General features: G+C 46.3%; 1 protein-coding gene, 1 long non-coding RNA gene and 4 other non-coding genes across 7 annotated transcripts; 3 read left to right on the top strand and 3 right to left on the bottom strand.

The window, feature by feature from the left end:
• Window positions 1-5,008: 5,008 nt before the first annotated feature.
• Window positions 5,009-5,081, bottom strand: trnav-cac (transfer RNA valine (anticodon CAC)). The gene has a single exon. It is a non-coding gene; the product is annotated as a tRNA-Val (tRNA).
• A 990-nt stretch (window positions 5,082-6,071) lies between these two features.
• Window positions 6,072-6,144, top strand: trnav-cac (transfer RNA valine (anticodon CAC)). Its single transcript has one exon. It is a non-coding gene; the product is annotated as a tRNA-Val (tRNA).
• A 186-nt stretch (window positions 6,145-6,330) lies between these two features.
• trnav-aac (transfer RNA valine (anticodon AAC)) lies at window positions 6,331-6,403 on the top strand. The gene has a single exon. It is a non-coding gene; the product is annotated as a tRNA-Val (tRNA).
• Window positions 6,404-6,771: 368 nt separating this feature from the next.
• trnav-aac (transfer RNA valine (anticodon AAC)) lies at window positions 6,772-6,844 on the bottom strand. Its single transcript has one exon. It is a non-coding gene; the product is annotated as a tRNA-Val (tRNA).
• A 1,090-nt stretch (window positions 6,845-7,934) lies between these two features.
• LOC148650452 (5-phosphohydroxy-L-lysine phospho-lyase-like) lies at window positions 7,935-21,628 on the top strand. 2 transcript variants are annotated; one of them, XM_088604259.1, is made up of 13 exons: window positions 7,935-8,133; window positions 8,511-8,629; window positions 10,182-10,341; window positions 11,533-11,607; window positions 12,869-12,956; window positions 13,772-13,888; window positions 15,227-15,309; window positions 17,570-17,795; window positions 18,532-18,686; window positions 19,610-19,699; window positions 20,307-20,437; window positions 20,953-21,007; window positions 21,439-21,628. In XM_088604259.1, the coding sequence occupies exons 1-12, from the start codon at window positions 8,033-8,035 to the stop codon at window positions 20,976-20,978; spliced, it is 1,371 nt and encodes a 456-aa protein (XP_088460385.1). In that variant the 5' UTR covers window positions 7,935-8,032; the 3' UTR covers window positions 20,979-21,007; window positions 21,439-21,628. The 2 variants fall into 2 exon arrangements, with proteins under 2 accessions (XP_088460385.1, XP_088460387.1); XM_088604261.1 differs by lacking the exons at window positions 7,935-8,133; window positions 8,511-8,629 and adding an exon at window positions 9,665-9,798.
• LOC148650453 (uncharacterized) lies at window positions 18,154-20,347 on the bottom strand. The gene is made up of 2 exons (XR_015926135.1): window positions 20,228-20,347; window positions 18,154-19,839 (listed from the first exon to the last, which is right to left on the bottom strand). It is a non-coding gene; the product is annotated as an uncharacterized LOC148650453 (long non-coding RNA).
• Window positions 21,629-22,316: the final 688 nt, after the last annotated feature.

The raw sequence follows: 22,316 nt of genomic DNA, 5'->3' as shown, positions 1-22,316 counted from the left end.
AAAATGTAGCAACCAGGCAGGTCTGCCCCCTGGGGTACACTGGGAGACTGGACCATTGCAGGGAATACCCATTCACACGCACCACAGCAATTTCGAGGGAGCACCTCATCCAGCCCGTCTTCACCTCTCTTTGGTGGGACTAAACTGGAGCACCTGGCAAAGACCCGTGTCGTCCTGAAGAGAACGTGCAAACTCCACACAGAAAACCCCCCAGACCGGTGTTAGACCCAGGGCCTTCTGCTGTAAGGTAACAGGCCAACCATCAAACCCCATTCTGCCCTTTATAGCCTTGTACCTATTTAAATAAAAGAAAGAGTTAATAAACCAATTCGTCAGACATGGGGGTCTTCCCTGCCAGCATGGGGTGTCTTGTCTTCAGTCCAGTTTACTCCTTGATGTCTGGCTTCATTGCAGCCATTTTAACTGCTTTGCCTCATTTTTAAGGTATCAGAATATCAAAAATCAAGGAATATAAAACCACCTGAAGTGCAGCCCTGCAGGGTCAGGACCGGACACGTCTGCCCTGTTGCACAGCCTCGTTGCAGGATATTTCAAAACGAGCCAGGCAGAAGGCAGACTGAAATTCTGCAACTTCGCTTCTACACATTTCGCCCCTGCATTGTAACAGACAAGGGTTTCTTTAGGGAAACAGTGTTGAACTTTGTGTAATGATTCTCTCCTGAATTACCGGGGCTCAAACAATGTTGTTAACTGTGGCTCAGGGTCCCAGTGAGTATTTCTCCTTGATGAGATCCCACAGGTCCAACCCCCTTCTCCTCCAGATCCTACAGCCCCCACAAGAAGGGAATATAAAGGCTCCAATCAAAGGTTCTAAACCAAGCAGGCATTTATTCCTTTCCCTTGTACCTGTCAAGCAGCCAGATGTTCCTCTCGTTAATCTGCCCACACGTAGGGCTGCACTGGGCCATGCGCTCGGCAGTCAGACGGATCTGCCCTCCCACCTCCCCGGAGCGGGGAGCACCAGACAGCTCTGGTTCTGCTAGTCTCAGCGCGGCCCTGCCACCACCCAAGCTCCTCCTTGGCAGACACCATGTATATTGCTTTCATGTCAAAGGAACTGCACCTTGGGAGACAATGGGGCAGAAAGCATGGGAAGTCATTCATTATCTCCCTCTCAGGCAGTGCAGCCCGTGACATTATAAGAGCCCCAGGGGGCCGCCTTGCATGCCCATGCTGGGACTTCATGAAAGTGTCCTGTAGCGGGCGATTACCATGAAGTGCCCGGCCCCTGCGCCCTGTACTACACTGTTTCCATCAATCACGGCACACAGGGACGGCCCGCCCCTCTCACCCCTCGGCAGGCAGGCCTTTCATATGGATCGGGGCAAGCTGTCGCACCATGTGACACCCAGGTCATCCATTTGACAGGAACGTCAGCTCCCGCCGCGGGCTGTGAGGCCCAACAAAAGATCCCCGGCTCTTGGATCTCAGGAATGACGCTTTCGCATGACAAAGGCCAGCAGGCCTGCTCCTGGAATCGGCCTGCGGCCTGCAGGAGTGGGAGACGGCACCTCCTGCTCCTGCGGGGCCGCCACAGGCTGCCGGGCTCGTCGGTTTGTTTGTGTCGGTGGAGCTGCTGCTGTTTTACCGCGGTGCGGAGTCTAGACTCGGCCGCCTGATGTCACCCGCGACCGGTCTGAGCTACCGCTCCGCGTTTGACGCGTTGCGGGTGCCTTTCCCACCAAAAGGAGGGAAAAAAAAAAGACGACCTCAACTGGGAACGCAGGAGGAACGAGGCGACGCTGAGCACCAGGAGACGAGAGCAGAGAGACCCTTACAGGGGTCAGACCTGACTTGTCCACCTCAGCTGACAATCCACGTGCCATTGCCAAGATCATCTGAGGACGCCAGACATCGCCGCTGGAAACATTTCTCGGTCTCAGTATATGTACCCTCCAGAGGAGAACTGGAAAAAGCCCAGTGATTCGCTAGCCGATCCGATCTCAGAATGAACAGGCAGCCATCTCGATGAGTTTATAGTTTGCGACAGTATGGGATGAGATGTTAAGCATTTACACAGCCTGTGTTCAGCGTATGTCGTACCACGCATTTGTGATTGTTTCGTTTCCCCCGAAAAACGGAAATTTCACAGATACCTTCATTAGTTTCATGGTGAAGGACTGTTTTTTATGCATCTCTTATATCACACCACGATAGTCTCAAAATCATTGCAGTAATAACACTTGAAACCTTATGCCTGTATTTTCTGTGTAACCCAGTGGTTACTCCAAGCCCAGATGACCTCACGTGGATATTATTATCATTATTATTACTAGAGAGATGCATTCTTTGTAACAGAATGTTTCTGTATACTGCTGTCTCATAACAGCCGTGTGATCTGGCAATGAGATATTTGCAGAATTTGAGATATTGTTTGGAATCGCAGCTATTGCCATTTTATAAGTATTTGAAGTGGTTGTTATTGTGAAGCCCAGGCCGGCCCTTGTGCAGACTGCTGCTGGTGCTGCAGGGGGGGTGTGTTTCTGTCGCCGGTTGATGGAGAGGCGCATCCCTGCCGCCAGACCTCCAAGGGCATCCTCCCATCCTGCCCCTGGTCCCTGCCCCCCTGTGGCCAGGCCTGGGGGGCCCGAACAGCAGCCGCAGGGTGCACAGATGAGTGACGGGGCTGCCTGACGGACGAGGGCCCTGTCCCGTCTCCGGGTCCGTGTCACTCCAGGCGGCAGCGAGGGTGAGGACTCAGTAAATCAGTAAATCAGTCCCCAAGTGGCAGGTTACAGGACAAGGCCTTCAGGGAAGGAGTGAAGTCCAACACCACCAGGCTGAGCTCCTGGATGTTTTCGTTTCTGTTTGGGATAGTCCCCTCCTTCGCTCCTGTCCTGGGCGGTCTGGTGGCTCTGTGGCTCAGGACCTGCGCCTGTGGCTGGAAGGTTGCCGGTTCCTATCCTGCGGCCAGCAGAGCAATCCTACTCCGTTGGGCCCCTGAGCAAGGCCCTTAACCCCAACTGCTCCAGGGGTGCTGTATAAATGGCTGACCCTGCACTCTGACCCCCAGCTTCTCTCCCTGTCTGTGTGTCTCATGGAGAGCAAGTTGGGGTCTGTGAAAAGACAAATTCCTAATACAAGAAACTGTATATGGCCAATACAGTGATCTTATCTGATTAAGATTAGAATAATAGTCCCAGCTGCCTGATTAGTTATACATTGTTTGGATTCACGTAGCAACTTGGATACTGTAAAATATGACACTATAAAGGGTTGTGGCAAAGGCACAGAGGATTCTAGGATGTGATTTACCATCAATCGGTGAGATTCACACCGTCTGCTGTTGCAATAAAGCCAAATCCATCATACAGGACCCCAGCCATCCCGGGCACAGACCGTTGGACTCCAGCCCAGCTTCGACCCTGCTGCAGACTGCAGTGGCTCACTGCAGTCTGTAGTAGATTTTGTTATCTACTACTGCATATTTATCGTTCTGGTCGTTATAGTTTATTCTAATTGTGGTGTTGTCTGCTGTACTGTGTAGGCAGATTGGCACAAATCAGAATTCCAGTGCCCGTGTGCATATGGCAGTGAACTCCTCTACTGTATTGCGGATTTGTAAGCACATCGCTATTACTGAAGTGTAACGAATTGACAGGTTGTATTAATCCTTCGGCAATGTCCTCTTTCTCTGACACTGTATCCTTCCACGGATCGGGTTTTGTAGTCCTACATTTCCCGCACTCAACACCTTCAGCTAGAAATCTTTCCATGCTCTTTACAAGTCACTTCATGTGCAATTTCTGATTTCTCTCTTTTTTCCCCCCTCCCGGATACCTAGGCGTTGCTCTGGAAATGTCCGTGTTCTCTGCCTTTGAAAAATCTGCCCCTCTTAGAGGTGCCCATGGCAAACTACGGAGCAGTTGCCATAATTAATGTCCGGTACAACAGAGGTCATTCTGCGTTAACATGTTTCACATGTGTCTGACCAAGTGCAGAAAGACAGTGCAGTAACGGTAAGGAGTAAGGAGCTTCTGCAGTCTTCCTCGACTGATACACGTGTCGCTCTGATTGGAAATCCAGGCAAACTACGCATTTGAGTAACCTATTGTTTTAGCGATGTTCCTTTGTTGGCAACCAGTCTGCACTGATAAAGAACAGAGCGAGCTGAGCTGAAATAACAGCCACAAAAGACGTGGCTTGAGCAGTGAAGCCCAGGTTGGAGCTCTCCTTGACACCCAGACGTGCTTTGAACTTCAATTTGCCCCAGGCGCTGAGATGAACAGCCCTGCTATTTGCCCTGATGAGCAGTCAGTGACACTGGCCTGACATGTCCTGACCTGTCACCCAAAAAACTCTACGCTCCTGGTGTCTCACCAACCCACTCCACTGGATGATTCTTCAATGGCAGGCTCCTCGGTTTCTTTAATGACCAATTAACAAGGATTAGGAGCCTCGCTTCCCCAGCTGGGGCGTATTAACAGAACTAACAGCGCCACCTACTGTACAAAGAGTGCTTCACTATCAGCCTCGAGAAGGACTGTATCACACACACACATATATATATAAATGTGAGTAAATATTAGTTTTAGATATAAATACCGAATTCTGCACTTCACCGAGAAGTTGAAAAAAAATAATTGGTTTTCCCACTTCAACAATAACATCGTTTCTATTAAACTTGATCGCTTTAAACTGATCAGGAAATGTATGCAGTATAATTAAACTTCAGCCAACCGAAACGTTGTGTTTTCTCTCTTCCCTTTTCAGCATGGGATAAACGTTTTACTCGTTACATATATTTCAATTTATCTGGGCTTTTGTCAAATTTTCAATGAATTAACTTTCTGTTTTATGTTCTCGCTTTATTATAGTGAGGTTAGTGTCCCCCAGGAGACAATGTACTTTTTACAACACGGTCCCAGTTTTGGATCAATTTCAGACATTTCGTGGCAGTACAGAGATGAATTCCGAGTCAGGCAGATTTCTAAGCATTTCTAACAAATGTTTTAGCCAAAAAAAAAAACTTTTAAGCAAAATGTTGTGTTTCCGCCCGGTTTCGAACCGGGGACCTTTCGCGTGTGAGGCGAACGTGATAACCACTACACTACGGAAACTTGGTGACAAAAGTCTTATCAATTTTGTTTACTAACCTTACCCTTAACCTTACTAAACTTACCCTTAAGAATTTTCGAATCAGTATTAGCGTTTCCGTCCATGAGGGCTTCACTCAAGATACAGACAGTTTTTGGAGCGAAAAATACTTTTAAAACAGGGTTTGTGCCAGAAATATGTAAGGTGTTCATCTTTCCACGAAAAAAAAAAGAAAGTTTTGGGGTCCCTGTGACCAAAAATATCGCTAAAATTGGGAGGCAAAATATTTGCGCGTCTTCTCTCTCATTGGAAGAACTCAGATAATAATAATAATAATTGCTTAAACTTATATAGCGCTTTTCTGGACACTCCACTCAAAGCGCTTTACAGGTAATGAGGACTCCCCTTCACCACCACCAGTGTGCAGCTCCACCTGGATGATGCGACGGCAGCCATAGTGCGCCAGAACGCTCCCCACACACCAGCTATCAGTGAGGAGGAGAGCAGAGTAATGAAGCCAGTTCAGAGATGGGGATTATTAGGAGGCCATGATGGGTAAACCAATGGGGAAATTTGGCCAGGACGCCGGGGTTACACCCCTACTCCTTTCGAGAGACGCCCTGGGATTTTTAATGACCACAGAGAGTCAGGACCTCGGTTTTACGTCTCATCCGAAGGACGGCGCCTGTTTACAGTATAGTGTCCCCGTCACTATACTGGGGCATTAGGACCCACATGGACCGCAGGGTGAGCGCCCCCTGCTGGCCCCACTAACACCTCTTCGTGGAAAGATAAAACTACTTTCCACGAAGCGGCGTATGACGAGCTTTTCAGAGACCGGTTACCCAAGCGAACCTTTTTTTAATCAAAAGTGACTTTACCGTTAATAGACATGGCGGTGTGATCATGAGTGTCGCATAGAAACTAGGGAGAGAAATTAAAGCACAGTTCACTGATACGTGAAAGATATTAACCTGAAAAAAGCAGCTTCTAAGGGGACCCGAAACAGCTGGGTTTCCGTAGTGTAGTGGTTATCACGTTCGCCTCACACGCGAAAGGTCCCCGGTTCGAAACCGGGCGGAAACAGCTCCTGTTCGTTTTAAATTTGAGTATTAAGTAACTGTTTACTTTTTAAGAGTATTAGTCATGTATCTGATGTATGAATTATATTCGGGATCATAATTTCGGGGTGATAAAAAGTTTCGTTGTGTGCGGGTGAAACGTGCTGAAATGCCATGAAGACGACTTAGTGTTCCCAGAAGTGTCACGGAGGTTTCCGTAGTGTAGTGGTTATCACGTTCGCCTAACACGCGAAAGGTCCTCGGTTCGAAACCGGGCGGAAACACGACTTTTTGCTTAAAAGTTCTTGCAGAAAGTACCTTTTTAAAATAGCTTTGAACTGCATGGCGAAATACTGTACCTCTGTCCCTGGTGAAAGTGGTCCTTTGTCAAAATTCCAGTGCACTGCTGTTGTTTTTGAATGACGGGAAAATGTCGTCTGTTTAAAATTATTCCTGTTATTTTCGCCAAGAATAGAGAACACCGTATATAAAAAGCTTGTCAGGATAAATTTCAGGGCGCACAGAGGATTCGTTTCATGAAATTAAAACGACGTTCAACGGATACTAGCCGTGCATTTCAACGGATGCCTCTATGGATGCCTCAGTGCTTATTTAAGACCTAGAGACACACACTACAGCGGGCGATAAAATGTGTTTCCGCCCGGTTTCGAACCGAGGACCTTTCGCGTGTTAGGCGAACGTGATAACCACTACACTACGGAAACCTGCTTTTCCGTTACTTGATTAATTGTAAACTACCATTGGTTTGGTGGTCCTTGCCTTTTGAAAGTTTTAAACCTCTGTGAAATAATGTGACTCGGGCATTGTCAGATGCACGATCTGTAGTGCCGGACTCTTCACCTGCAGGGAGCCCACAAGACGGGGCGTATCATACATTTCTCCAAAACTGGTGAGTGCAAATGGCCTGTATCAACATATTGTTTTACAGTTTTTATTTTCCCCAGTTGTTCACTTCTAAACATTTTCAGTCATGTCGTTTTTTTGTTAAGCACGACTTCTAAAACAGTGGCGTCCTCGTTATTTTTGAACGCGGTGTTGAAAGGTTACACTAAGTGGTGGTGGTGGAGGGGAGACCCCATTACCTGTAAAGCGCTTTGAGTGGAGTGTCCAGAAAAGCGCTATATAAGTGTAAGCAATTATTATTATTATTATTATTATTATAAGTGTTCGCGTGTTGAATGGTACGAATCTGATTAAAAAACAGGGAACTCAGTTTTCGTTATAATTGATTCTGTATCATGATTGATTCTGAATTATGTATCAATGCATTGTTCTTTTTCCTATCATCAATGTTACTATATTTGCTACTTTTACTAGAATCTACATCTCCGAATGAATTCATGCCTCGTAACTAAAATAGTTTACTTAACGTTACGAGTGTATTATCAGTGAATAGTGTTGGTTATTTTAGCGACAGAGTGCTGTTTTGGCACTTCACGAAGTCTCCAGCTTAGTAAAGCTTGTAAAGAAACTTTGGACTTTTCAAAGGACGGATAGGAAGTATTTTTGGACTGATTAATGCGCTACAGAAACTTTGAATAGACCTTTTCTATTCAAATTTAGTCTATTTAAAATAAGAGTTTTAAAGGTTGAAAAGCAAAAAATATTTGGCAATACAAAATACAAGAAAGGAGACAGAATATTGAAACAGATAAAGAAATAGACAGCTGAAGGTTTAGAAAATTGGACATAGGCCCTTTGTCTGCGTGACGTCGCATAAACTGGCAGTTACCAGGTGAACGCTGGGAGGCTGTCATGTGACCAGGCTCGGTGGGGCGTCTTCCTAGGTACTGCGCATGACTGTGACGTAGCCGGGAAGAAGTTTGCAGTCCGTGGCAGGTCTCAGCTTAACGTCATACGCGGAGAGGTTTGACGGGCAGCAGTAGTGATTGATGTTCCAGGAGTTTGTAGAAACAAAAAGTCTCGCAAAAGTGTTGACCATGGCGCTCTACAGCAAAGAAGACACATTAGCGATGCGCAAGAAGTTGATTGGGTGAGTGCATGAAGAGGCTGTCCATCTATCTGTCTTTCATGCTAGTATTAGCCTGAGCGAAATATTCCCGGACTCCGACGTTAATTCCAAAGGTTGGAAAATGCTCTTCTATAAAAGTTCATATCTGAACGACGGCGATGCACAGCGCGTGCTTTTAAGTAACGCCCTCCCTGAGAAAAAAAACAAGTTAAAAATCCCTCAGAATGTCACACCTGAAGAAGGCTCCACGGCCGAAATGGTTTTCTTTCTTCTTTTTTTTCAGCATGGAATAAACCTATTACTTGTTCCTCAGATGATGTAGTACTGGTCAGGGTGTAGGTTGTGCTCTTGTAAAAGTGTTCAGTCTGCAGAGCGGACTCACTGTCACTTCCTCCCAGCTCGTCCTGCCGGCTGTTCTTCTCCGAGGAGCCGGTGAAGATCGTGAAAGCCCAGGGACAGTACTTATACGATGAGAAGGGAAGGCGCTACCTGGACTGTATCAGTAATGTCCATCACGGTAAGGCAGCGGTGAAACCACTGTTCAGGTGGACCGTCGAAAGCATCTAGCCGTAACTGCATGAAATAGTATTGAGAACTAGTGTGGAATTCTGCCTTTAAAAACCCTTTATTTGATGATTAATCAAATTAAAGTATTAGGAATCTTTGAAACATTTTCAAATGGTGCTTCCAATTGCAGAAATGCTGCATGTCACCGTTGAGAATGCTAGTTAAAACATTTATTTTCAGTAGCTGAAATGTCCACTAACATAAATGGTTATCCCAGCGAGCGTGCCGATTTATTTAAACTGAGCATCCAGGAGAGTCCAGCGCTGATGTCATTCTGCCTCAGCCGGTAACCCTGGCAGTCCAAGTCACAGCTGTTTATACATAAAAACACCCTAAACGTGCACATCCACGCAGGAAACCAAGGGATTATGCTGGAAATTGTTAATGTAATATCCTGCCAATCCCATGCCTCTATAAAACAGATATCTAAGCACAGCACAGATGATCATTTTTCAAATGATTTGCAATCATTTGTGTATGTGCAGAATTTTGCATGATTGCTTGGGTTGCTTAGTTGCCATCCTCTTACAAAAGTCACTAACAGTAGTGCTGACTGTCACGAAAACAGCAGCCATATCACCCTGCAACTTACAACTGGCAACCCACTGAAGCTCAGCAGGTGTGAGCCTGGTCAGTACCTGGATAGGAGACTCCTGGGAAAGCTAAGTTTGCTGCTGAAAGTGGTGTTAGTGGGGCCAGCAGGGGGCGCTCACCCTGCAGTCCATGTGGGTCCTAATGCCCCAGTAGAGTGACAGGGACACTATACTGTAAACAGGCGCAGGCCTTCGGATGAGACGTAAAACCGTGGTCCTGACTCTCTGTGGTCATTAAAAATCCCAGGGTGTTTCTCGAAAAGAGTAAGGGTGTAACCCTGGCGTCCCGGCCAAATTTCCCATTTCCCAAATGGCCCTTACCAATCATGGCCAACTAATAGTCCCCCTCTATGAAACGGCCTCATTACTCTGCTCTCCTCCCCACTGATAGCTGATGTGTGGTGAGCGTTCTGGCGCACTATGGCTGCCGTCGCATCATCCAGGTGGGGCTGCACACTGGTGGAGGGGAGTCCCCCTTACCTGTGAAGCGCTTTGAGTGGAGTGTCCAGAAAAGCGCTATATAAGTGTAAGCTATTATTATTATTATTATTATTATTATTAAAAATATGCTTAATATTGCAATAACAAATTAAGAATTCAATTCAATTTATTTGTATATAGCCCCTTTCACGACAAGGGTGCCCCAAGGCACTTAACAAATCTGTGTGTGACAATACATGATGTATTTAAGAAGATTTAAAAAGTAATTCAGATTAAGAAGAGGTTTATATATCCTTTCGTTGGTTGGGTTTTTTTCTTTCACGGAGTTTGTAATAGTTGAGTCTGTTGACAGCTGGACATTATTTTTATTTTTTTTGTCGTAAACGTCTGACCGGCTCCGGCGCCCCAGAGGGGGTGGCTTGGGGGTCCGGGCGGACTCTGACCGCGCTGTCCCTGGCTCTCTCGCAGTGGGGCACTGCCACCCCGCAGTGGCGCAGGCAGCGGCCGCGCAGATGCAGCTGCAGAACACGAACACCCGGTTCCTCCACGACAACCTGGTCCAGTACGCGGCGAGACTTTCGGAGACGCTGCCGGAAAAGCTCCAAGTCTTCTACTTCGTCAACTCTGGGTAAGACAGGCGGCGGCAGACCGGAGGGGTGATTGAACTGTGGGTAAGAGGCTCGCTTCGGTGTTTGTTCAGTGTGACTGTGGCGGGGTACCGGTCTACCGATGGGGCCAACCTTTCCAAACTCCCTGTGTAAAAAAAAGGAAACGTACTTTCCCGAAAACACGGGACTCATTTCCTTCTGGGTTTTGCCCAGCCTGTCTTCTCGGTTACGTGGCTGGTCTGATCATTTCGTGGACCGCGGTGATTCTTTCAGTATCGTTCAGTGAAGCCAGTGTTTTTCCAGTAATTGTTAAGGACCATGAGAAAACGACTGCATGTGTCTAAGAAAGTGATTGTCGAAATGACCTCTCAGATTGGAACAAAAATCCTAAGACATCAGACCCCCTCCTGTTTGTCAGACAGCCCTGTCAGATATACAGAAGCCTGCCCCCTAGCGGGGAAGCTGTGCTTGTGACGCTCCTCTGACAGTCATGAAGGTGTGCAGCAGACACCTCTGAGACCAAGCTGCATCACGGGGTAATGCCCGCTCACTTTAAGCACATCCTGGATAAAGTCGGAGAGCTTTCTTGCTCCCCTTCCCGGCAGCTCCTACAAGCTCTGGGGATGCAAGCAGTCGCAGTGCAGTCCAGCGGAGGTTTGAGATGAGTTTAATTGTAACAAAAACGGCTGCTTCCAGAGAACACTGGAGGAGACGCACACAAGGGGTTTTTCCCACAGTGCCACAGTGTTACAGGGGTTTGTATAGTCCCAGTCCAGCCATTTTCTTACCATGAATGGGGTTTGCGAGTCCACATTCTCCTGATGGTCCCATGGCTGTTCTTGATTCTGTTGCCCCGCCTTTCAGCTGTTTCTGTGGTGTCACGTACAACAGCAGATGCCGGTTTTAAAAGTCTCTAAAAAACCCAGGTCAGGAGACCAGGTCAATGACCCACAGCCAGAGCCAGATATCTACAATTCATTTGTTTGTTTTTTTAAATGATGTTTGCATTCTAAAACCGATCGGGTTTTACCTTCGTGTTTCGTCCCGCACCACGTGGGGCAGTCTTCTCAGAATGCACCGTGAGCTCTTTTCAAAACGCGGCGTGTGGAGGGATCTCAGGTTAAGTGAACCCGGACGTCTGTGACTGGCGCGGGGCTGTTAATGTGCTGTTCCAGGCGCTGTAAAATGTCTTCCTCTCTCTCTTCCCGCAGCTCTGAAGCCAATGACTTAGCCCTGCGCCTGGCTCGGCAGTATAGCCAGCATGAGGACGTCCTGGTACTGGATCAGTAGGTTTCCCGTCTTCTGCTGTTGTCCGCCTGGAGCTCAGTTGCAGCATTCAAGTTCAAGTTTATTGTCATTATCCTCACACACAGGTGTATGGTATAACGAAATGCTATTTAGCTGGCTCTCAGCTGGTAAGCAGTACAAGAAAAACAACAACAACAACAATACAATTGTATAAGAAAAGTAAGACAGAGACAACAGGCAATGTGCTAAACAACAACAGTTGTGCAAAATCTGTTCCAGTTCCACACACACTGGAGACTCATTGGGGCTATCCTCAACGAGATCAGGCCGGGCCTATCAGGCCAATCAGGGAACCTCGCACAGTATTTAAGCCATTCCTCAGGGCTCAGACATTGAGTCACTAACCCTGCTTTGAGTTTGTCTCAGTTTCAGGTTCTCAGAAGTATTTCTCAGTGTTTCTTAATCCTCAGTTTCCAGTTCCTCAGTCGTCATTGCCATTAGTCATCTCTTCCTCACCTCAGCCCTCAGCCTCTGCTCTGCCTGCTTCAGCTGCGCAGCTACTGCCTCAGCTGTTTCCTCAGTCTCAGCTCTGTTTGTCCGCCTCAGCGCTGTCCTCGAACAAATTCTCTCGATTGCTGCATATCTTCGCTCGTTGACTCTCATTTTCGCCGAGTCCGTCTCAACACCTTGTCAGGCCCGGCATAACAGCTCTGTGAAGATCTAAAAATCCGTCTTTAAACATTGGGCACACAAGGAATCTCTAAAGCATGCGGTCATTACGATGTTATTTTTTGTGTCACATCGGTGTACTGCCGTGTTTTCATGCCGTTCGGAAATAACCGGTGGCCTGCGCTTATACCCCTGTTGTCACTTCACGGCACACAGAGTTTTGTTGTGCGTTGACTGTTTGAGAGATGAAGTAAGAACTTCGCCCGAGACCTGCGGGTCCTCTGCGACCTGTGTCTTTGGTTACAGTGCGGCGGGATCCACAGTTTTTAGAATTTGGAAAACCGGCAGACCTGACTTGTTTTCTTTGTTGATCTGTCCTGGCCAGAAAAGTGCACCAATACACATATGTTACAAATGAAATGGGATCGGAAACATGCACACTGTGTACTGTTAAGAAAACTTAATGAAGTCACTGTGAGCAATGGGTATCTATAATAGTGGAAAAAACTGCTTTATCTCACCTAAATGATTTATGTCTTATAATGTCTCGGTGAAGACATTTGAGCAGGTACTGTAACTTTTTTTTTTAATGCTGTTAATCCATATCGTGTACTTCATGATTTTTCAAAGCGCTTACCACGGACATCTGACTTCTCTGATCGACATCAGTCCCTACAAGTTCCGGAAACTGGGAGGACAGAAGGAGTGGGTTCATGTGGTACGCAGGGAATTGTACTTCTTCTTCTCATATTAATAATATTATTCTATTCTGGAGTACGAGCTGTCTTCTTTGCATCTTTCCAGTTAGCTACTGAAATTACCAGGAGATAAAAACCTGTGTACACTACTCTGATCATAGTACACACTGTGTCTAGGTAGGATATGTACTATGTCAATTAATGATAATAGTTATTATTAGTGCTCCAGTACACTGGTGTGTGGGGAGGAGAGTAGAGTGATGAAGCCAGTTCAGAGATGGGGTTTATAAGGAGGCCATGATGGGTTAAGGCTAGGGGGAAATTTGGCCGGGACACCAGGGTTACACCCCTACTCTTTTCAAGAGATGTCATCCAAAGGACAGCGCCTTTTTACAGTATAGTGTCCCATTTCACTGGGGCATTAGGACCCACACAGACCAGAGGGTGAGCACCCCCTACTGGTCTCACTAACACCTCTTCTAGCAGCAGCCTTAGCTTTCCCAGGAGTCTCCCATCCAGGTACTGACCAGGCTCACACCTGCTGAGCTGAAGTGGGCTGCCAGCAGGGAGCTGCAGGGTGATATGGCAGCTGGCGATGTCTAAGCACTGGCCCCGGGAAAAGAAAGGCTTCTTTAGCAAGTGTAATGGGGAGCCAAGCCTGTGGCAGGAAGCAAGATCAGTCACTTAAGATCAACCTCGCTAGAATAGAGGAACATCCGGTCAATTTCTAAAGGAGGATGATTTAGTTGAAAGTTTTTCCAGCTGCACTGTGGCGATAAGAAGCCGGTTCGAGAAGTGCGTTTTCCTGAAAGTCAGCTCTCCACCCGTCTCGCAGGCCCCGCTGCCCGATACCTACAGAGGGCTGTACAGGAAGGAGCACGAGGACGCGGCACGGGCCTACGCCGACGAGGTGAAGTGTGTGATAGATGAAGCACATAAGAAAGGCCGGAAGGTAAGAGGTGATCGCCCCTCAATTGCTCGCTTCAGACTGTGTCTACAGCTCCAACAGCTGTGAGGTTGCTTTTGCATTGGTGGCAGTAATGATGCATGGCTCTGGTTTTTATTGTGGTTTTGTTGTCCTACGGATGAGTTGTTAAACTACTACTGTCATGATGTTTATTATTATATTTGCTTCTGACTATTCTAACAATTTGAATAGAGGCCAGGCATTCTGTTGCTGATGCTGTTCCTGCCTTGCTTTGAGTCAGACTCATTTGACACATGGCACCTTTCAGGTGGTACTTGAAAGTAAGAGCCTATTATTGGCTCTGAACAGCACGTGGGTGTTGTTTTCCTCTAGGGACGAAAGGATTTATTTTTTCCGTGGTTAAACGGTCCCAGTCCTGCACGTTCTTGTTCCAGACCAGCCCTCAGCTACACAATCAGACCCTTCATGGACTTAATAAGATTCATTTGAACTATTTCCAACTCTGAATCAAGTTGGAGCTTCAACTGTTGGATTTTGTACGTGAAATAAAACCCTGAGCTTGTGACTAGAAACAAAATGCAAGTGTTCAAGCGAAGCAGCTTCTTGGGTCAATGAGGTAGTGCAGGTGGGCTGGGATGCAGTAAGACAGAGGACACAGGAGACACAGGACCAGGACTGGGAACCACAGCCTTAGATAAAGCTACACAAAGCGACATGTGCTGTATTTTCTCTAGAATTAGATATGGATATTCTGTTTTTTTTTCTCGTGCCTATCGTGACAGACGTCCTGTCTACTGTATAATCCACGGGTGTCCAGTTGTGATCCTAGAGGGCCTGTGTCTATGTGTCTCTACTCCTGTGAAGCAGGAGTGCCCAGGTCCTCCCCTGAGCCCTTAACTGGCTGAGTGAACCCGTGGTCGGTTGACATTTTAAAGCCTCTCCTTGTTCTTAAGAAGCTGGAGATTTAAAGAGGCTAGTGTATAAACCACGCTGGCCAGGAGCCCTTGAAGAGTGGAGTTAAACTCTCCCCTGATTTACTGGGTCATGACCTGAAGCTTACCAAGAGCTGAGCTGGAGTGAAAACCTCCGGATAAATCTCTCCTTCGGCTCAGGATCAAGCAAAGCTCCGTGGTTAAAAGAAAGAAAAAAAATCCGAATATTTCCATCTAATTCTAGGGCTTGAATGGCATGTCTTGTTTCCTGTGCTCACACTGTCAGGGTCGTGTTTCTGGACTGTAACTGCAGGTCGAAGAGTGAAGCTGAGCTGCAGCCGTTGCTCAAAGTGCGCCCAGTAGAGACCGCGCAGTTCACCAGAAGAGCCTGCAGGGTCCTTTACTTCTGTGATTGTTTGTTCTCGCGCAGATTGCTGCCTTTTTCGCCGAGTCGCTCCCGAGTGTCGGAGGGCAGATCGTTTTGCCACCTGGCTACTTTCAAAAGGTGGCGGAGTACGTATCGCTTTTGCACTACCGCAACGCAACTCGATCTCATGTCACGGTGATTCTTTAATATTTCTCTGGACATAAAGATGTCTCTGTTGCAGCCCAGAGCTGGAGGGAGAGTAAACCTTTCAAGATAAACCGGATATTCCCGTCTCTTGCTGTCTGTTGATTGCCCTCAAGTACTGTTAAGGAATGTACGTAGCTCATCTGTGGTATGATAAATGTAAATTATGTCCAGCAGCATGAGAAAGGTTACATACAGAGGCCATATCACCCATCTGACCTGTTTGGTAGTTAGTAGATCATTGGTCTTGGGATCCTGGCAAGTCATTTTTCAAAAAAAGCCAAGGGTATCAACTCCAGTACCATGTCTGAGGGGCTTGTTCCACGCTCCCGCCACCCTTTGCACATAGCAGCACATCCTGTTATCACGTTTAAACGCACTTCCACGCAGCTCCGCTTTTGTTCCAAATTCGTCGACAAATTCCTCGCTTGTCTGCTCTTTTCAGGAGCTTCTGTCCTGTTAGCTTGTCTGTGCTGGAAATTACTTTAAGCCATGGAGAGTATCTGCCTGATATTCTCTGGCCAGATCGCAGAGCAGCAATATCTCTATTTTTATATTATGTTATATAAACGTGACTATATGTACTGAGGATTAATAGGATCCGGTCAGCTTTAGACACATAGGTTCGAAGAATAGAGTGCATGAATTTTGGTAATTGATTAAATGTTTTGGTGTCTTTTGTTACGTCAGTTGATCCATGACTGATCAGATTTGTGACTGTTGCATAAGCATAGTAAGATGGTTGATTAGATTATTTAAACTGCTCCATGTCAGACCCAGTGAACATGAAGAAAGGGAAATGCAGAAAGGTGCCAGCGTGCCCTGCCTATCAGGGGAGCAATGCCTTGGTGCCAGTGCTGTGCACTGTCTCTCTCTGTCTGGCCTGCTCATGCTGGCCAGCTGTTACAGCTCAGCGAATCAATGAGGTGCCGTGATCTGGAAGACCACGGGTACAACAACTGGCCAAGACTGACGTGCTCGATCTTTGGGATTGTTTTCACGCTGCCAGTTCTAGTGCATCAGAAACACCAGATCCAATTAACCAGGTCAGCAGTGAGCAGGATGCAGGGCTCTCTGTAGTGATTTGACCCAACAGGAGCAGGTGCTGTGAGGTAGCAGCGGCGGAGCCAAATTCCCTCTAGGGATGAATCAAGGCTTTGTGTCGACCTCCTTAATGAATGTTAGCAGGTACAGCGCAGATATGCAAAACGATCCGTTCCGTCCAAGTGTGAAGATCTCTGCAGGAGTGTGCAGTTTCACTCCACGTGTAGGGATGGATGGCCACCTGTCCACACGACGCTACACTGATCATTTCTAGGAACTGTCTTGCTGCCCTTCCTGCGCGCTCATCGTGATGAGACGATACGTGCAACAGCAGCTTTCCTGCAAGAACAGAACGACCACTATCTTGTGCGCTAGCCTGTCACGTAAGGCAGAGACCCCCTGTTAATCAGCTCTGGTGCTGAAAAGTGTCCAGCAGCATAATGGCCTTACCTTTGTCATGTCTGCTCAATAAAATGTCCCTTTGCTCTTAACTTTTGAGTTAAGCAGTTTACTTATTAACAATGATTTATACAGCTGTAAGCAAGAAGTTAGAGTCACATCACTTTAATGACACAAAGATAAACTTACAAAGATCTTATCCATATTTTTTAATATTAATGTAGTTAACATTTTATTGAAATTCAATAATTAAGACACCGCTGGAACCCCAGAGGGGCAGGTGCTATTTAAACAGTTCTACTGTGGACCACAGAGGCTTTCTCACACATTAAAGATTATTACAGGAATCTCCAGCCCTAGATCCCTGTGAGTTTTTTATTGATTATATCTTCACACATCTGATAGTATTCACCACATATTGGCATGCTTGTTTGCAGCTCGAGATTTTTCCCACAGTAGTTAAAGTTAAAAACTGAATCATTTGTGGATCTACTCTGTCTTACTGTATTTTTAAATTATTCGTCTCCTCTCCACCATGCTTCCAGTCTTCTGTTCTGCTCTCCCTCTGTTGCATCTTACAACCAATTAAGCAAAGATCGTTTAGAGTTTTGTATCTGTAGCCAGACTCAACCCTGTCAGGGTTCTGAGGAACCCCAGAATCAAATCGCACGACCTTTGACCCTGTTACCTGCCGAGAGTGGGCCCACACAGTGTTGTGAAGCACTGGTCTGAGGGGCTGACGCGTCCTTGTGCTTCCAGGTACGTTAGGGCCGCTGGAGCCGTCTTCGTGGCCGACGAGGTCCAGGTTGGCTTCGGCCGGGTGGGGAGACACTTCTGGGGCTTCCAGCTCCAGGGAGAAGACTTCGTCCCCGATATCGTCACCATGGGCAAGCCCATCGGCAACGGGCACCCTCTGTCCTGCGTGGTGACCACCCAGGAGATCGCAGACGCCTTCACCGCCAACGGGGTGGAGTACTTCAACACCGTGAGTAGGGCACACCTGGCACCCATCCTGCGCGCTGGGTGAAGGCACTCCTGAGGGTGCCCGAGGAGGGTCCTGTGCAGGCAGTTTCCCGTCTTCATCTTCAGGTCGTAAAAGCCAGTACGATGGCTTCCGTTTCAGCTACCGAGGGGTTGGGAGGTGGAGATGGTAGGTAGTTAGATGTCCCCCCCTTGTTTGCAACCACTGTTAGGCGAGGCCCCAGGAGCCCGTGTTTTGATCCCGGAGTGCACCCCCAGATGCCCTGCTTCTCTAGCTTGGGAACACTTCTAAATGACAGGTATATCAAGCAAGTAACTAGGGCATCAGGGTCACTGAGAAATGAAGAGTATTTGTCAGAATGTTATTCCAGATGATCTCAAATCAGCTGATTTATTGAGTCTTTTACAACAGATTCAATGGTTACTCGTTGTAAATAACCTGTCTGATCGGGGTTCTCCAGAACATGATCAGAGACCCTCAATTTCCAGAATGCAGATACAGTCGTTCATCCCAAAGGGGTGGAATCGATTAGCAGAAACGCCTGTGAGAGGACTCTGTGATGCTGTGTGGTCCGCTTTGTCCAGATGGGCGCTACTCCGTTCTGAAATGCCCGGCAGGAGTGTAGAACGAACATCACGTTCTGCTGAGTAGTCTTCCACACAGTCGAGCTGTGGTTGGGAAATTCGGGGGTGCCTGTTTCTGAGCTGCTGTTCAGCGCGTGCTCCTATTCCGTTTCCAGTTCGGTGGGAACCCAGTCTCCTGCGCGATCGGCCTGGCGGTCTTGGATGTCATGGAGAAGGAGGACCTGCGTGGGAATGCCACACGGGTGGGAGAATACTTCATGAAACTGATGAACGATCTCAAACGCAAACACCCGATAATCGGAGACGTTCGGTATGTAGGCGTCGCAGTGGGGCTGTATGGCATTCTCGTTAAATCCCCTGAACCGTCGTGTTTTTTTCCTGTAAGAGAGACGCCCATTTTGCTCTGCCTTTGAACAGCCCGTTCAGGTGGCATGTTGGTGTTTGTATGGTCTGTTACAGAAACCCACATTGCGATCTTCAATATATCGGTAGTTTTTCAGGACAACGAAAAGGCATACAAATGAGAAAAAATGGGACACTTAAGAAAAAAGGGAACAAATTAAATATGCTCTGACTTTGTGGGAAATGACAACAATCTGACCATTCTGTCCTTTTTTTTTCCATGAAATATAATCTGGCCAGACTAATGCCTACTTAAAAGTAGGATTCAAAGCTACCCTCCAGAAGTCCTTTCAAAATCATTTTTTGGCTGCTATTAGATGGGTCAACACAAGATATCATGCATGCAGATGGATAGTAACTCAGGAATCATAACTATGCAGAGCAGCTGGGAGCTCAGTGACAAGAGTCCCACCTGTCTCCTCCAAAAGCACATCAGTCACATACAACCGAAAGTCTCCCATTATGGAGCTCAACTCCTTAAAAACATACTGTACGTAAGCAGCAAGCATACCCTGTAAGAAAGTACCTGTGACAAAGAGAGCCAGCAGCAGTCTTCATCTGGAACCAGCAGTACGGTGTCAAGTATGTTCTGTGTTAAATTGGGCTGCTGCTGTGCTATAGTTAAAGGAAGGTAAAACTCATACTGGTTATTGTAACCGCAGCTCTTAATCCTATGGGCATTTAAGATTAGTGCTTATCTGGTAAGAGCTGTTGTTTCATTCTCTGCTGCTTAGGGGTTCCCTCCAGTCTTGAAAACTGAGGTGAAAGTTTTCAGGACAGCGCAAGTATGCCCTACACAGCAATGAGTGATGAGTACCCGCTCTGTTACAGGGGGGTTGGCCTGTTTGTGGGAATTGACCTGGTTAAAGATCGAAACCTGAGGACCCCAGCCAAGGAGGAAGCAGATTTCATACTGAAGAGGTGAGAGGAAGGGAAGGTGTGCAGACTGAAAGCCGAAACCTCTTTATCTAATCCACTTCTACAGAAGTCAGAAGTAACCCTTTCTTCTGCGTTCAACCAAGTTGCCATTCATGATATCCATCGACGCATTTTACTCAACCCTATAATTAGAATAATTAAACACCAAACATAGCATACACTAAAAAATACAGTAAACATTGTAGAATTGCATTTGAACGAATTGATACTGTAGTGTACAGTTCTTAACCCTACACTCTAATGTTCAGTAATTAACTACAATATAATGTTATAACTCCAGTGTGAGTTTTCAGTGAAAAGGCGTGAGATCATGCACAGAAGAGCGCAGGAACTAAGCGAGACCGAGTGTGTTACAGTGCCCCGACGCCTGACTCGCTTTATGCAACACGAGTACTTTATTACAGGGCTCGTGCCAGGTGGTGGTACCTGCTAGGCTCGTTTTGCAACGCGTCAAGTTTTCCCACAAAGAAGGAAAGCCCTCATCTGTCTGTATTGACCGTCTATGCTTACCAGTTTGTACTGAGCGGACTTTGTAGCTTTCTGTTCTCGAGTTGCTCAAGTTCCCAGACTGATCCAAGTGCAATTCCAGGTTGAAGGAAGAATACATCTTCATGAGCAGCGACGGGCCTGGGGAAAACGTGCTCAAGTTCAAGCCCCCCATGTGCTTCAGCATGGACGACGCCAAGCTGGTGGCGGACAAAATAGACCAGATACTTTCAGGTAAGGTGGCACGGCTGCGCGGCCGCCCCAAACCAGTACAGGGAAGCTCCCTGGGAGTTCAGTACCACACAAACGGGATCTGGTCTAAACAATTTCTAGCTTTGGAGATGTATATTCTGTAGAGAAAATGGAAAGCTAACATTGTATGTTTTGGTTTGGAAAAGCCTCTGTGAAAGAATGAAGTAACTACCTGACCAGGATGTTACAGCACTTGATAAGATCCCCAAAAGAAATATAAAAATTACAAAAAAAGACCCTTAAGAGCTGTTAGCAATGTACCCCCCCCCAGCCAAGACAGCTTTGCGTATGAAATGGGTTCCTTTCAACCACTGTGGGCTGTGCTCGGGTCCTCCAGCTTGAGATAGCCTGAGACCAGTTACACAAGAAAGGCCATCTCACAAGGCTGGGCCTGAACTGGAAAATTAAGTTGCAGTGGAACAGACAGCAGTTCGGTTTTAAAGCTGTTGTTCATGCAATATACTTCATGCATTTCTATAAATTTCCATTTTTTTCAGATCTGAAAGAAAATTCCCATGCTTAAGAATTTGGCGACAAGCCCAGACACTTCAGGTTTGTATGTGTTAATGTTAGCGTTTGATCTCATAAGGTTAGTTTACTCTTAGCTGTTCCTCATTAGGTATGGTAGTTTTATTTCCGTATTGGTTACAAACCCAAGTTTGCTACCCCGCTTCAACGCTGGACAGCTGCAGTGCCATGAAATGTACTTACTGTATGTATTCTGTTCATTTTCCATATAAATGAATCAATTTACAGTGCCTAGAAACACACACCTGGTCAACATGAAAATTTAGTTAGTTGTGATTGCCTGAAAAACATTTGCCTGTATAGGACCAATATTGCTTAAGTATTTTTACATTAAATTTTAAATATGAAAATCTACAGCCCTTGAATAAAAGTCAGGCTACTTTTACTATAGTATTATCTTGAATCAAATGAGTTGTGTATGAAGTAGTATTAGATTTTCTTTTTTTTCGCCCCAGGTTTTATGCCAGACCCCCCCCCCCCCCCCACACTGCACATTTTAATGGACTTTGAACATGGATTAGCTCAAACGAAACCAAAAGTTGAGTTTCCATTGGTGACTGAAGATCATTTTATTCTTCCCTTAAGCAAAATACTGTTGGTCATAATGAGCAGTTTATTGTAATAAACAAGATCCTGATTCTTGGAGCCTGCTGGTCTGAAAGTCAATCATGTGAGGTGTGTGTTGTGGGAGTTTCAATGAAAACGGTCTGAAAATATTGCTGAACACCCTGAAGCCCGGGACTGGAGAACAGCAATATTGCATCTATAATTTTGCAAGGTTCAGGTATGTTTATAATTGTCCCTTAGAAATAAAGTCCTTGGATTTAAGACGTTGAGGTACAATATGATGCAATAACTGCACACTCCATTAATGATCATGTTGGACAAATTCACTGGTGCATTTGCTTAATTCACTTTATTCCATCAGTTAAAATTAAAACTACAAAGCTTAACATTAGCAGGTTGTCAACAAAGAAATTCAGATAATGGCTACATTGGGAATTAAGCAAATTTCTTAAGACTTCAGTCAAATATAGTCCATATACCAAGTAGTAAGAATGGGGAAAAAAAAAAAAATTCATATAAAACTTTCAAGACATGGTTAAAAATAGTCTTTCAGGGAGAAGGCTAAGGGAAGTCAAGTCAGCTGCAGTTCGAGGCATAGAGGGTTATTAAAGTCCCTGAATTTTAAATAGAAAAATCACAGCACTTCAAGTAGTTGCCCATGGAATTAGATGTGAGAAATGGCAGATCAAGAGAGTTTAGCGAGGCCACATTCAGGTTGCCCCTCTTTACACTATGCAATCTTCCACGAGAAGGAATACTGAATGTA

This window comes from Lepisosteus platostomus, chromosome 13, assembly GCF_059453375.1.
Source record: "Lepisosteus platostomus isolate fLepPlt1 chromosome 13, fLepPlt1.hap1, whole genome shotgun sequence".
NCBI classification, from domain to species: domain Eukaryota; kingdom Metazoa; phylum Chordata; class Actinopteri; order Semionotiformes; family Lepisosteidae; genus Lepisosteus; species Lepisosteus platostomus.
The sequence above is the reverse complement of the archived record's forward strand: the minus strand, read 5'-3'. Positions and strand labels throughout refer to the sequence as shown.

What these genes read in the sequence shown, in the direction of transcription:
- LOC148650452 (XM_088604259.1), top strand. Translation starts at nt 8,033, where the DNA reads ATGTTCCAGGAGTTTGTAGAAACAAAAAGTCTCGCAAAAGTGTTGACC. An exon ending in CCGATAATCGGAGACGTTCG is followed by an intron (nt 18,687 to 19,609) that starts GTATGTAGGCGT and finishes GCTCTGTTACAG; the next exon opens with GGGGGTTGGCCTGTTTGTGG. An exon ending in GCAGATTTCATACTGAAGAG is followed by an intron (nt 19,700 to 20,306) that starts GTGAGAGGAAGG and finishes GTGCAATTCCAG; the next exon opens with GTTGAAGGAAGAATACATCT.